The sequence below is a fragment of the Onychostoma macrolepis genome, chromosome 23 (genome assembly GCF_012432095.1).
Source record: "Onychostoma macrolepis isolate SWU-2019 chromosome 23, ASM1243209v1, whole genome shotgun sequence".
In the NCBI taxonomy this organism is placed as follows: Eukaryota; Metazoa; Chordata; class Actinopteri; order Cypriniformes; family Cyprinidae; genus Onychostoma; species Onychostoma macrolepis.
This window is the reverse complement of record NC_081177.1, coordinates 23,184,145-23,198,893: the sequence shown is the minus strand read 5'-3', so window position 1 is coordinate 23,198,893 and position 14,749 is coordinate 23,184,145. Positions and strand designations below refer to the sequence as shown.

The 14,749-nt window shown below is 37.6% G+C and overlaps 1 protein-coding gene across 3 annotated transcripts in view; it reads right to left on the bottom strand.

Moving 5' to 3' along the window:
• The window catches only part of adcy6a (adenylate cyclase 6a), a 58,758-nt gene extending 48,296 nt beyond the window's left edge, over positions 1-10,462 (bottom strand). Inside the window, exons 1-3 of one of the 3 annotated variants that reach the window (XM_058763713.1) lie at positions 10,220-10,462; positions 6,656-6,863; positions 5,220-6,144 (exon numbers count right to left, since the gene is read on the bottom strand). In XM_058763713.1, the coding sequence (XP_058619696.1) occupies positions 5,220-6,143 (924 nt within the window). In that variant the 5' untranslated portion in view covers position 6,144; positions 6,656-6,863; positions 10,220-10,462. The remainder of the gene's footprint in view (positions 1-5,219; positions 6,145-6,655; positions 6,864-10,219) is intronic. The other 2 variants (XM_058763715.1, XM_058763714.1) reach the window with 2 other exon arrangements.
• Positions 10,463-14,749: the final 4,287 nt, after the last annotated feature.

The following is a 14,749-nucleotide window of genomic DNA, read 5'->3' as shown; positions in this document are numbered from 1 at the left end:
AGGCCATTTTTTAATATAACTCCGATTGTATCTGTCTGAAAGAAGAAAGTCATATACACCTAGGGTGGCTTGAGGGCAAGTAAATCATGTGGTAATTTTCATTTTTGGGTGAACTATCCCTTTAAATGTGGTGAGACAGATCACTGTACCACCTCAGCTCAAGCAGCAAATGAACCGAATATCTCTTTCTATTTATTACTAGTTACTTATGGTTGACTGATATATCGCCAAGGCTGATATATCGGCAAGTATTTGGCAATTTTCAAATATCAGCATTGGCCGATAAGTTTTTCTGTTTTGCCGATGTGTTCAAGGCGGGACTTTTATTTTGACGGTATTATGTCTCGTATAACACTCAATCAGGGTTTCAAATGTGAAAAGACATCAAAAAACAGCGTGAAAACAATGTGTCACGTAATGTTACAATTACCTCAGGAGAACCATCAAATATCCACAGCAGTTGGCTAGTCAATAAAAAAATAAAACTGTAGAGATGAGCATTTTGATAAATATATAGGATATATTTGTCAATTCTGAGATCTGTATCAGTCAATAATCACTTCTTTTTGATAATTTAAAAGAAATCTGTCAATTCCAAACATTGACAGCCAGTCAATGTTCAAACATTTTAGTGAATTTGAGTTCATATTGTGGAAAATGAGTGTTTAATTTCAGCAATTTTATATACATCTCATCTGCTATCATCCACATTATATAAGTCATCAGCCATCCTTTGCTGCATTTCCCAAAATTCAAATAGATCTTGGAAACCATTCGCACCAATGGTCTCTACAATCTACTTAAACTTACAATGCCATTTAATATGTACATCTCTGGTCTGTACATATTAAAAACCCATATTTGTTGATTCTACATTCTTCTAAAATGACTTTTACAGCCATTGATCATCCACAGATTGTTAACCAACTTGAGTCAATACTGTGAAAGCAGAACCATTTGCTGGCAAGTGTGTTCACATGATGTTGACCAGTCACACTGACCGCTGCCATGCCCTATCTTAACTTTGACACAATCCATTCACTAAATGAATGGCTATCTCAGCAACAGGTTACCAATTAACAGATAAAATAACACACCGCACTGACAAGAAATCATTATTAGTAGACAAAAACAAAAGGGTATTCAAAATGGCACCGCAACTTTTATTTATGTTGTTATGCCGCATTTAATACACGTTTAAGTATGCAAAACCAAATGGCAACTATGACTAATAGACACTTGGATACAGTGCCACCGACTCCAAAGGAAGAGAAATGTCCATGCTAGACGTGCCTCTCAATCGTGCTAATGCAGCAAAGACACTAACAGTAACTCAAACAAACTCACGAATGTCAGCACTGTGGGTGGAAGTGTACATACAATCAGGTGACTGATTACCATGGTGAAATTCAATTCTGAGCGTTTGCATAATTAACGCTCTACATTGTCTTTACACTTCCAGAACAAGGGCAGTAAATACAGATATGAGAAGAGAAACATAATTATAGACAGGTGGAAGCAGTCAAAACTCATTAAACAAAAATTAAACCCTAAATAACTAAATTTAATAACTAAATAACTAATACAGTTATCTTTGTTGAATGATGAAAGTGCTGCGTGACATTATTACATACATTTGCTTCTGTTAAGTTAACAACACACAACAATTTTTCTCTGGGGATAAGTACAGTCATCATTAAGGATGGCAATTATTCCAACACATTTCATGTTTAGATACTTTCCAAAGCAACTAGTGAACTAAAAGTCAACTAATCAGTCTTGGGGTCAATGACAAGTATGACTGTCCATGATAAAGAAAACGAAAAACTAGTTAATTCTAGTTTGAACACACATGTGCAAAGTCCACATTTTATATGTTTTATATTTAGGGATGTAACGATTCACAAACTCTCGATTCACAATTTTTTTATTTATGTTTTTACAAATTGAGATTTAAGACAAATTATAAATGTGTCCTATATGGTTCAGTTTCTGTGTGAAATTGAAATATAACACTATAATAATATACTAATATAGCACTTGAATATTAATGCTCTTTTGTTGGTTTTGATTGCTTCTATTGTCCTCATCTGTAAGTCGCTTTGGATAAAAGCGTCTGCTAAATCACAAAAATATAAATATAATGTAAATGTAAATAACAAAACTAAACTGAAATTTAAAAAAAAGCCCCAAATCAAATAAATAAGTAACACAAGTAAAAAAAAATCTCTTCATATAAACAAAATAGGGCTTTGTCTGTGCTCTTTCAGTTTTGTGAAACTATACATAAAAAATATCTGCAAGAAACAGAAACAGCAGACGAGCTGAATGAGATGCAGATTCACTCTCTACCAGCAGGTCGCGCTTTAAGCGTTTCCTTTGTTTCCGCTGTAAACAAAGCAGCGCTGCACTTATGAACTTTAATATGCATTATACAGAGGCAAGATGAAAAGAAAAAATACTATCTAAACTTTTCTAAAGACAGTAAGTTCTCCTCAGACATACATTCATATAAACTCCTAACCCTAATTGAATCGCGATTTGTTTTAACATCTCAACCGATTTGAATCGTCACATATTTGAATCAATTTTCAACCGGCTTGCAGTTAATTGTTACATCCCTATTTATATTATATTTATATTTTTAAAACCGTCGTCAAAATAAATTTTTTTTAAATGTTTTTAAAGACATTTATTTTAAACGTGTATTATTCTAGGTTAAACATTTCTTTATATATCTATCAAGAACTTACTAATTCATAAATATTAAAGGGGTGGTTGATTGTGATTTCACTTTTTTAACTTTAGTTAGTGTGTAATGTTGCTATTTGAGCATAACCAATATCTGCAAAGTTACAACGCTGAAAGTTCAATGCAAACAGAGATATTGTCTTTTAAAATGATGGCAGTTTAATGCCTACAGTTATGGCTGGTAGGGACTACAACGAGCTACTTCCCGGGTTGGTGACATCACAAACCCAGAAATTTACATAAACCCAGCCCCCGGGAACAAGCAAAACTATCAAAACTAGGGGTGCTAGTTCTAACAATTCTAATGGACTGACAAGTTTAAAAATTGATGTTCTAAAGCAGTGGTTCTTAATCCTGTTCCTCGTACCCCTTGCTCTGCATCTCTCTCTCTTTCTCTCTCTCTATCTTTAACCTATCAGATCATCAGCTTGTCAGCTCCTTCAATAAACTGTGTTCCAATTATACACTTTGTTATACACTTAAGATATTTTTTTTACATAGCTACGAGAAGCGTTAAACATGGACATGTACGCGGTTGCCATGGTAGCAAGCAATACTTGCTGGCAAACACTTCTTACTGTTACAAATTAAACATTACTTTACAAAAACGCTACAACACAAACATGTATTCTGCTATATTAAAGCTTTAATCAAGACAAAACCGTACATTAAAAACTAACATAAGCAGTAGCATTTACAAATAACAGCGTATCTAAAAGTATGAGACAACAACAAACAAAGAAACATACCATTCTGAAACGTCCTGTAAGAGCCATGCTTGCACAGGTTCTGTGCGATCCTCTTCACTAATATTCTCTGGGACTCAATCAGGCTCAAACTGATAAGCAATATTGACGACGCCATTGTTTACAATACAACCGGAGCACATGCCTCTAAGGAGAGAGGCATGACATTTCTGGACTGCACTAGGTGGTTTAACGAATCACAACACACTGGGCCAGCTAACCAATCTGAGTCCATTGCATATTTATGAGGGAGGGGCTTCATAAAACCAGGAAATCATCAGAGCGTTCATCACAGAAGGGACAGAGTGGTGTAGAATAGTGTAGGTGTAGGTATATTATGTGAAAAATAATTGTTTTTTTTTTTAAATGAAGCATTAAAGGCACAATATGTACGTTATGGGTGGGGCTGAAAGTCGTGAAAGCAAAACGAGGACGCTTGAGCGATTGCTAATGAAGGACGAGCGCAATACACGGCTCGACAGCAGTGGAGCTTTTATTATGCCAAGGTCGACCACTTCCTCCAGTCATGTGTGTGTGAGGTAAACAGCGCTGTTTTATCATACTAGATACATTTGAGTGCGTTGAATGTTCTGTTATATTGCTACTCCGTGCGTTCGTCACCTGTCTAATTAAATGCATAACATATTAAAGTGTCTTTGTGGTTTCCATGCTTTCTACAAAATAAAACCGGAAATCGGGGGTGTATGACGTCTTTGGCAGGCGACGCAAGGACACGGTCCGTTTCACAAGTTAAAATTGCTTATTTCTCTGGATTTAAACATTCTTGGAAACATTTGGGATAATGTAAGCAAAATATATAACACTGTTCTAGTGGTTTTTGGATATTTTAATAAAAAAATCTTACATATTGTGCCTTTAACACGTTAGACTGCACCCCATAAACACAATCAAGCCTAGACAAAAAACAAAAAAAACAATTTAAGGGAGATGCACCACATTACATTTTAAAACCCAAGCCTTTTCATGGATAAAAAAATAGAATTAATTATCTAATAGTTTAAGGACTTACTGACCTTGATGCACAGTCATGTGTCTGCAAGTGTTCTTTTTCATGATATCATTTCCTGTTTTGTTTTTTGATTGCAAAATTCGGAATATTGCCTGCATCGAGTGACTGAATTGAATAGAAATTTGATTTGAATAGAAATAATAATAAAAGACTACTTAATAAGATTTTGTTTTCAAGTTTTCTTTTCTTTTAATAAGGCTTCGTTATGATATCAGGATATGTTTCATTTCAATTGAGAAACTTCAGAAAGTCATTATGCAGCATTTTAAATTTAAATTTTTAAATAAACGACTAAAAAGATGATGTCATTGACCACCTAACTGGAAGCCCTAAACAATTCACATTTCTTGGCTTTTACATAAAATGTGTTTTTGAGAGCAACAGAATGGAACAGAAATCAGCAGATCTCACTTCTTTCAAAGTTGGACTATTTTTAACTTGAAAAAGCACATTTTGTGATGGACGCTCAAAATACAGTGCAAGACATGACGCAACAGCCCAACTCATGCATCTGCATTTTTATGACTCTAGCAGTGATGATTTAAATGGGATGAATTTAAAGATACAACTTTTCAAAGGAAGTTTTTTTCAATGGAGCCATTCTCAATTCCCAACTTTAGTCATCATACTCAAGGGAACAGATACAACAAGTCAAATCTGAAGCTTAGTTGGGATAAACTAAAACGACCTACCTGTTTCCAGAGGAACTCATCGTCCTGATTGATCCTCCACGTGGTGAGGAGGTGTATGGAGGACAGCACTCCTCCGCTGACCACTGCCGCCCTCATCCGCACGGGCAGCAGCGTGTAGATGATGTAAATGAAGAAGACGGACCACCAGATCCCCTCGGAGGCGCTGCGGGGGGCCACCATCAGCACCCCGAACACCTGCACCACGATTAGCACTCCAATCACAAGATAGCTGACCATCCACATGTAGTCCTGGTGGAACCCGTTTCGGTTGCACACCACCATTAGCGCCAAGAACAGGGCCATGGCCACGGAGAGCACAGAGGCGTAGACCACGTCGGGCGGTCCGTGGATGCAGTGGAAGGTGAGCATGACCCCACAAACGATCACCAAGACGCCCATCAGCATCGTGAGCGAGCTCTGGTTGAGCCTAAAGAAGTAGCGCTGGTAGAGACGCTCCAGTTTGCGTGACTGGAACTTCTTTGATTGGAACACGCGAACCACCCGCTGCCAGCAGTCCGCCGCCGTTACCGACCCCGTGCCGCTGGCCGTGTCATCGCTGGAGCCATCGCAACCCGAGCCGTCCCCTTTCCTCCCCTTCACCGAGCCGTCCTCGAAACCCAGGTCCACAGATTTAAGGCCCAACCCCTCCCCCCCACCCCCCACTTTCCCATAGTGGTCTTCCTGCCATCCGCAGCGCACGCCGAAGTTGCCCCCGCCCGTACATCCTCCTCCGGACCGGGTGGCCTGAGCGTGGGGCGGCTGGGGAGGAGGCTCCATGGCTTCCACGTCCCGCAGGCAGCTCATGTAGCGTGGGTTGCAGAGAGAGGAGCCAACCTTGCGCTTGGACTTCTTGCCATTGCGCTCGCCCCACGCGGTCTTACGGTCATCCACTCTGGCCACTAGGAAGCCGTTGATCCAGGACATTCTATAGGAAAACCAAAATCAGAGACGTGCATGTTTATGCGGATGAATGGCAGACAAAAAATGTAGTTCAAAAGGCTTTAGAAATTACATTTGATGACTCTACATTGTCACGTGGTGTGACCATTAAGTAAAAAGCAATAACATACTTTGCGTAAGCCTTAAGGTATGCTCACATTTATCTTTACTCTGCAAAATTTTGTGGGTGAAATCCTGTCATTCCAATAGGAATCTGGAACTCACATGAGGGACAAAAAGTTTCCCATGCAGATTTAACTTGTGTTAAAGTTGGTCACATGAATTCACCGCACTGACCGAAAGCTGCTTAGTTTGCAATGGCCTTCTGTGCTTCATGCATCTCTATGCTATTGATAATGGACCTGTTTTTGTATTCAAAATTCCACTGTGGCCACACCTTTAATTTTTTTTTTTAAAGTTGAACAGATGACGTCATTGACTCATGCACATGGCAGAATTTATGGATGAAATAATGCATATTTTTTTAATCTCTTTACCTGTGTGGGTTCTGACGTGCACCCCAGCCCTGATCTTGCTGTCCGAGACACTCATTTATAGCGGTGGATGAGCGAAAGCAAAAATGTAGAGTTGCGATAAGTGATTGAAGGCTATCAGGGAGTCCAGTTTCATTTAGTTACTGAAGACTGGCCTGATGGATCTGAAGATCTGAGACTTTGTTCAACTGTATCTTCATAACGTCTGGATCTGTTGATGATAAACCATCAATAGAAACAATAGAAGACAAATAAAATCCATTAACAGAATCGATCCATCTGGACAATTTCACTGTTGAATGATTTAAATCTAGAGTTATTGCACTACATGCTTTCACATCGTCTAAAACTCCCTTCCTCTGACAGGTACACTATTTAACAGGCTGAAATTACACGGCACATGAACTAAGCAATAAAAATGTCTACAACAAATATGGAAAGCACCAGGTTAATTTCCCTAAACTGTCACTGTATTTCTGATCAACTAGAGGCAGCTCTTAAATCAATATATGCATTGCTTCCTTACTAGTAATGATTAATAACAATATAAACAAGTTAAGAAGCTTCAGAAACAGTAAAATTAGATGTTAGTTTTACATTTAATCCTTGCCATTTTAAGATATTCTGAGCTCTCTATGTTATTCTAGCATGGCAGTGGGTCACTTCTGCTTCAGATTCGAAAGGAGATGGATGAGAAAGAGAGTCAAGACATCAGCAAGATCAAATATCATTTCAAGTTCAGGAAGTTCACAGTAATGAGAATACTCTTTTCAAATTTCATGTCTCTATTTCACCATTATCATTTTTAATACTTCTAAATCACCATATGCCTTACATTTTCATAGCACAGGTTCATTTAAATCTAGAGTCCCTTTCTTTTAATCCCTCTTCATTTTTTAACCATATTGGTAGTTTTGTGTATTTTATGCACTCTAAGTACTTTATATGCTTTCTCAATATTGTACATCTTAAGAATCATGCAAATAAAGCTTTACTGACTACAACGCTGAATATGAAAACTAAGTAGCACTGCATAAGCAGATATTATTACACTGCTCTCTGGAACATTTGATTTGCATTGGACAAATATTTCCAAGTAATGACAGTTGTCCACGGCAACGCTGTATAACTGACTGCTTAACATTAATTTATGACTTTGCATTAATCCACGCTGACTAATTGTTCAAAGACTTTGGACTCACATTTTTTAGTACTGCATGTTAAATTTGGAGGTCAAAAGATATTTTGCAGGACATGCCACTTTCTATCAATGATAACTGTTTGTTTAATCCGAAAGCAACGGTGTATATCCTGCCTAATCAGACAATGACAGATTACTAGAGATAAGAAATGATCATCTTAAATGGATCCGATTACTCAGTCCTAGCAGGCCTAAACCAGCAGAACGAACATATGAATGAACAATATTCATGAGCAAATAGAGCATACACTCTTAATTATTTTACTTTTTATCAATATGTGTTTATTATAATGTAATGTATCCTAGTTCAGTTTGTTGCAGCTATGATTCGGCTTATAAAAAACTTGGGAGCTAAATTAAATTTTCAATGGTAAAATTAATGTACATCTATCATTATTGCACTTTTTTAACAATAATAATAACTCTCAATAAAATTGGCTATTTCAATATGTTTGTTGATAAAACTGTCAACCAAGTCATAAACTTATTTCCAGTAGCATTTATGCCTATTAAAGTATCTCTTTCCAATGCGTTTCCACAGTTAATAACATTGTAAATCTATAATTTTCTACATTTTTATGTACATTTACAAAACTGGTGTTTCTAACAGCTTGAGGGAATGATGGCAAAGTTGAAATCTTTCTCTCTTTTGATCGGTACGAACAACGTGTTAATATTTGTTCCTCTTTTGTAAAGTCATAGACATGCTTTCGTCAGTTTTTCTTTTGATACTGGAGCAAATTGGAGCGCAATTTTAATTTTGTTTTTTGTTTTTTGCCTATAAGCTGTGTTGTAGATTTTGCTTATTAGGACTAAATTAACCCAGTTACAACTTCCACTTCTGAGAAAACCAGAAATGCCAAAAGCATCCATTAAACTAACTTAAATTTTACCACAATGGTTCTAGAGACAATAAAAATACGATATAGTATGATAGAAACAGTAAGAGTTTAGTGCTAGTATGCTATTTCTAATTCAGCAAGTTCACTCGAGAACCGCTTTGGAACGATACAGTCCGATTTATGAACGAATCACTCGGTTCTAAGAACCGATTCATCGATCAGCTCCAACTCAAACCAATGATTCATTCGCGAACCGAACATCGCTAATTTTGACGACACAACGCTCTAATGACACAGTACAATACATATAAGCTCATAACCAATCTACTCTGAGTCATAATCAGAATCTGAGGCCATACTAACGATGAGAACGGCACATATAGCCTATGTGGTTGTATCTGTATCGTGCATCCTCGCTGGCGCTCGTATCGCGCTGTATTCCCTCCGGGACATTTGCACGACATTTCAGCAGCCGTGCGCTGATGTTACATAATGCAAATATAGAGATCGCAGTGTCGCATCAGTCTCAACACTATTTGGTGTTCATCTAAATCCCCGTTTCCTCCTATGGAAGACAGCTGCATCAGTCAAATTGTGCTTCCATTTAAAAAGAAAACATAAAAACGCCTATTTACGCTAGAAAGCATCGACGCGTGCACATATAAACATCAACGACTGTTCGCCATCGCCATAACATATGCATGCTGCATAATTTCAGCGCTTCATCGATGGCTCCGCTCATGTTGCCAGAAGAACTATGCAGCATTTCTCCCATAGGCCGTTTGGAGATGTTTCGTTCGTTACATAACACTGAGTGTGTGTTCAGCGTTCAGTGTGTGTGCGTGTGTGCCATATTCGCAGCAGTGACCGTGTCGAGGCTGTTACAGTAACAGTGTGCGGATACTTGTGCAACACAGCATGTCACACCCGACCGCCAAGTGTGGGCTACACAGCCCCGTCCTTCACCCCGCAAAAAAGCCCAATTCTAGCGCGCTACGGGCCGTGCACACATCCACTTGATCCATATCTGCGGTGGACATGTTATAGGGATCATAACGCGCGAAACATTCCAACGCATCAGCCATCATCGCCTTGTTTTACAGAGGCAAACACGCACAACTCAACCATCAGATGAACATCAATCCTTATGCCTCAAGCCTCACGCATGCCATCTATTTAGACACCGGCAGCTGCGGTGGTGCACGTTATTTCACGTATTTTGCGGGAGCGCTCGACCTTTAGGGCAACATCAGCAGTGCGAGCTGAGGCGGGCATTGCATTTAATCTCGAATAGATCGCTGGTGTGAATGGAGAGTGGGGTGTTGCATTTGGCCGTTGCTTATTCGCCATGTCAAAACTCAGGGCTAATGCTGCATTAAAGCCGTCTTCGCGCACGCATCCGACTCTTCCGAATGTCCTCTATACAAGGCAAACGCTTGTATAACGTTTGTCCATCAGAAATCATACTAGAAAGCAGCCCTACATAAAACATGACTGATCACCCTAGAAAAAGATCTGACTCACCGTGGACATCTCTCCGGTTCTGGCGCTACAGCGGCGGCGTCTATCCCTCGATCGCTCCGCGTCCTTGTTATCGGCAGGGCGATGTGTTTTTTGCAGGCATCGAGGACGAGGGGACAGAGGGCCACAGACGGTGAAGCTCTGCCTCGCTTGTGCTCCCGTCGTTTCCCAGCCTCTCCCCCTTCACACAGACGCGGTGCCAGTCTCAGTCTCCACGCGTCTCAACACTCCCCCTAAAGGCCTGCGAACAAGCAACTCCTCACAGCCAGCTGCTTTCACCTGTCCTCCTCCTCCTCCTCCTCCTCTGCTCTCAGACCCACAGACGCTCAAACAGGTGACATCTATCTATCTATCTATCTATCTATAGTGGCAGCCAAAATATTTGGACACCATTAGGCTATATTATATTACTATATATGTCAAAACCAATGGCATTTATTTGAAAGCCACATACCACAAGCAGACTCTTCCAGCAAAATGTTTTTAAAAAATGAGTTTTTTTATTAACATCCTTCTGTCAGAAATGTTTATTTTACATTATCTATATTTCTATTTATCGTAATTTTGATATTTGTATCTGTATATTGGAATCTGTATTAAATATTGTGTAAAACTTAAGTTATGGTTTGAATAGTTCACCCAAAAATGAAGTTTTCATTATTTTCTCTTTTTTTTTGTCATTCCAAACCTGTATGACTTTCTTTGTTTCTTCTCACTTGGTGATATTTTGCATGGTGGGAAACCAAATAACATTTTAGCTCATTGACTTCCATTGTGTGGACAGAAAAAAACACTTCTCATTTAACACTTCAAAATATTCTGAAGCAAAAAAGTCACACAGGCCTAGAATGAGATGAGTGAACTATCCATTAAGGGTTAGTGAATGATAATGTAATACAGTATGTGGGATAAAATCCCAAATGCATCACAACAACAAAGATTGGTTCATCTGCCTCATTTTGATCACTATATCTGCAATTTAATAATGTAAAACTAATAGAATTTATTTTAAAAATGTATATATTTATAAATATATATAAAGTTTCTCAAACATAGTCTGTGGGGTAAAATGCCCCCTTGGTACAAATTCAATTTTTGTTAAAAATCTAGTAACATGAAAACTCTTGATATTTTTTCATACTTTTTCATACATTTATGTAATTGTCACTAAAACTATGATAACTTTTCTGAACTTTGGTTTTATTTTTTCAGCTTATTGACATTTATTCAGACTCAAAGCCTCATCTCCTGAGCCACTGCACAAAGGAACAAAATATACCCAACATAATAAATCAGTGCAAATAGTTTTAATAAAGTTCAAATAGTTTTCCATTTACACATCTGTTAGACTACATTTACACTAGTGCGTGTTCGTTTTAAAATGCATAGCTCAGACAGAATCATCATTTCTATTCATTTATTCTAGGTTGTTAAAGGCTTCAAGAAATTGAAAATCTTTATCCACTTTCATAAGTGGGTGTTTTATTTTATTTTATTTTTGTTTTATTGTTATTAAATTCTGTGTTGTAGTGAATTATTTGAATGCATAAAAACAACTTAGTTTATTCAAATTTATTCTTAAAATAGCCTTATGAAATGTTTTCTTTTTCCTCAGAAATGCTGTGTTCTGGTTTTCAAATGAAGGCATAAAACATTAATTTCATTTATCTTTAAATTATTGAAAATCAAACTTTATTTATTTTGGCAAACAAAGAGGGTTTACTATTAAAATTAAAACATGGAAGAAATGTTGTGTGATCATTACTTAAAAAAATAAAGTTTTAATATTTTTAATAGTATCCGTGGTAGTAGTAACAGTATGTATATTCTACTGAACAATAGTAATATTTTTCTGCCACAGTGTCTTCCAAGTTAAACCGAACATTTATTTTGACGGGTTGCCGTGAATACCTTTACAGTTCTGTGTGTATATGATATGACGCTAGTTTTACTCAAATCAAACGGTAAAATGCTCATGAAGTGACTCTCAGAGCAGTTCTGGAGATGTTGTTCATGTGTTTATGTCCTCATTTAGTGAGACAGCAGACACTGAACTCGGTGCCTAAAAAGTATCGAACTCGATACCCAGCCCTATATACAATATATTGCATTGTCAGCTGCCAAAACTGTAAGATGTCCTGTCTGACAGTGGTGACATTTTATTGCATGCTTATCAGCCAGAGTTTCTCTATAACATATCAGATAACAAAGATAAAGTCTGGAAGTCACTATTGTCCGCTGCACCCATACCGATGGCGCTTTCCATTAAGTGTACAACATACTGCTGGACAAAAAAGCGAGAGGATACTGTGGCAGTATGGGTATGTTGTGGGTTATCAGATATCAGTGATTCACATGATAACTTGCAAATCTGTGGTTAGTGTTTGCCGCAGTTGAGTTTATGCATTCCTGTGTGCTACAATAATAGGTTTTGGTGGCACTCCACAGAGACACCCAAACCCCAGACCCATATCACATGCCCTGCCGAGTGATCAAGGCCATTATAAGCAGGAAGAGCCAGTTTCTAAAAACCAAATGAACTCTAAGGCCGATGATACACGGGGCAACTTTTTGAGCAATTATGCAGAGCAACGTTTTATGAGCAATGTTGCTTGGGCACTTTTCCATTGAGAATGGGTAACAAATTTCTATCTGGATATTTGAGATCAGTCTTGGGCCCTGTGTCTCAACTGACAGCAACATTGCTCAAAAAGTTACCCCATGTATCATCAGCCTAACAGATTAAGAAAACACAATATAATGCTTTTAAATACTTCACTTCAGATCATATCATGTTTTGTGTCCCTATCTAAACCACTGAATCTTTTTCCACATATTACATTTATTATTATTATTATTATTATTATTTAGACATTTCTTATCAGTGTAACTTATGGTACGCTGTTCAAAAGTTTGGTGTCAGTAATTTTTCTACTGATTTTTTATTTTTATTTTTATTTTTTATTTGGCAAGGTTTCATTAAATTGATCAATCAGCATATTAGAATAATGAGGATCATGTAACACTGAAGACTCGAGTAATGATGCTGTAAATTCAGCATTGTATCACTGGTATAAATTACATTTCAAAATATATTCAAACAGAAAACACTTATTTTAAATTGTAATATTATTTCAAAATTTTACTGTTTTTACTGTATTTTTTATCAAATAAATGCAGCCTTGGTGAGCAAATGATTAAACGGTAGTGTAAATGATTTCTCTGAATTATGACTTGCTCATTCTAAGAACGTGATGTCATATCATTATGTTTTCGACAACAATACCTGCAGGCCAAACTGCTGCAGTGACTCAAACTGTGCCAAACTTATACAACTATACAAACATATTTAAGGTAAACCATTTGCAGTTTACTCATTCAACAAGTGCCCTATATATGACTATCCAAATGAACTGTTTAATGATGCACTGCAATGAATTCTAGTGAACATATTAGACAAATTTCCAGCTGTGTACTGAGTTATGCAAACTGCTAGAGCCAAATATAACACTATGAATGGCTATTGTGTAAATGTTTGGTATACATACTTCCACGCACATTTGAATAGACAGGGAACAAGCCAAGACAAATGCAGCTAGTAAGTATACTAAAGACTACCTAGTGAAGACAAACCTGTTTCATTTTAACGCAGCACACCCACCACTTATGAAGCGCAGAAGGATATGTGTCTTGCAAGCATTAAATGATGTTGATTAAAACATCTAAACACACACACTAGGACACAAACACGAGCGGCCTGCTTTTCATTTGCACAAAAGCTTGCAATGATTTCCGTCTGCTGTGTTTACACAATTGTAATTCAGTGCCGCTGTACACTGCTTGTTGTTTTGCTGTTCTGCGGTGACGGGCGGCAGACATGAAAAAGGGTAAAGTAAATACAGTACTATTTGTCTAATGCTCAGCTGACAAATAGGTCTGGATAGACTGCCAGATCTTTGCCCTTCATAGGTTCCTCATTGCCTTAAGGTAGGGCTGAGCTCTCTGGGGAAGCGGTGCGGCTGTAATTTGAACCAGTGCTGCCGTTTGTTTGATTCAGCCGCAGTATCGTACAACTGTAATAGAGAAACTTTAAGATAATATACCATTAACAGCTCTTTTGCTACCAGAAGGCCATGCTTGTGAGAATAGAAGTGTACTAATTAACCCTATTAAGCCTAATTTATCATATTTGATCAAATGCAAATTTCTAAGGCCTCTAAACTATTAGCATGATCAAAATGTTGCTGGAAAAACCTGTTGTACACAATCTAGTATGATTTATGTCTTCTTATTGATAGTTTATACTTATTTAGCAAGTAAAAAGCCTTTTAGTATCATTCTTCAGGTCCTGGTTCTGGTCTGACGCTACTTAGTTTTACTTGATTATCCATAAATAACTTTCTTTAGACAAATTGTGTTAAAATATTAGTATCGAACATCATATCATTGCACTGCATTGCATTAATTGTTTTTCCCCTACAATAAAAACTACACTACTATTTAAATACAGCTAATTGGGAGGTGTAGAGTGAC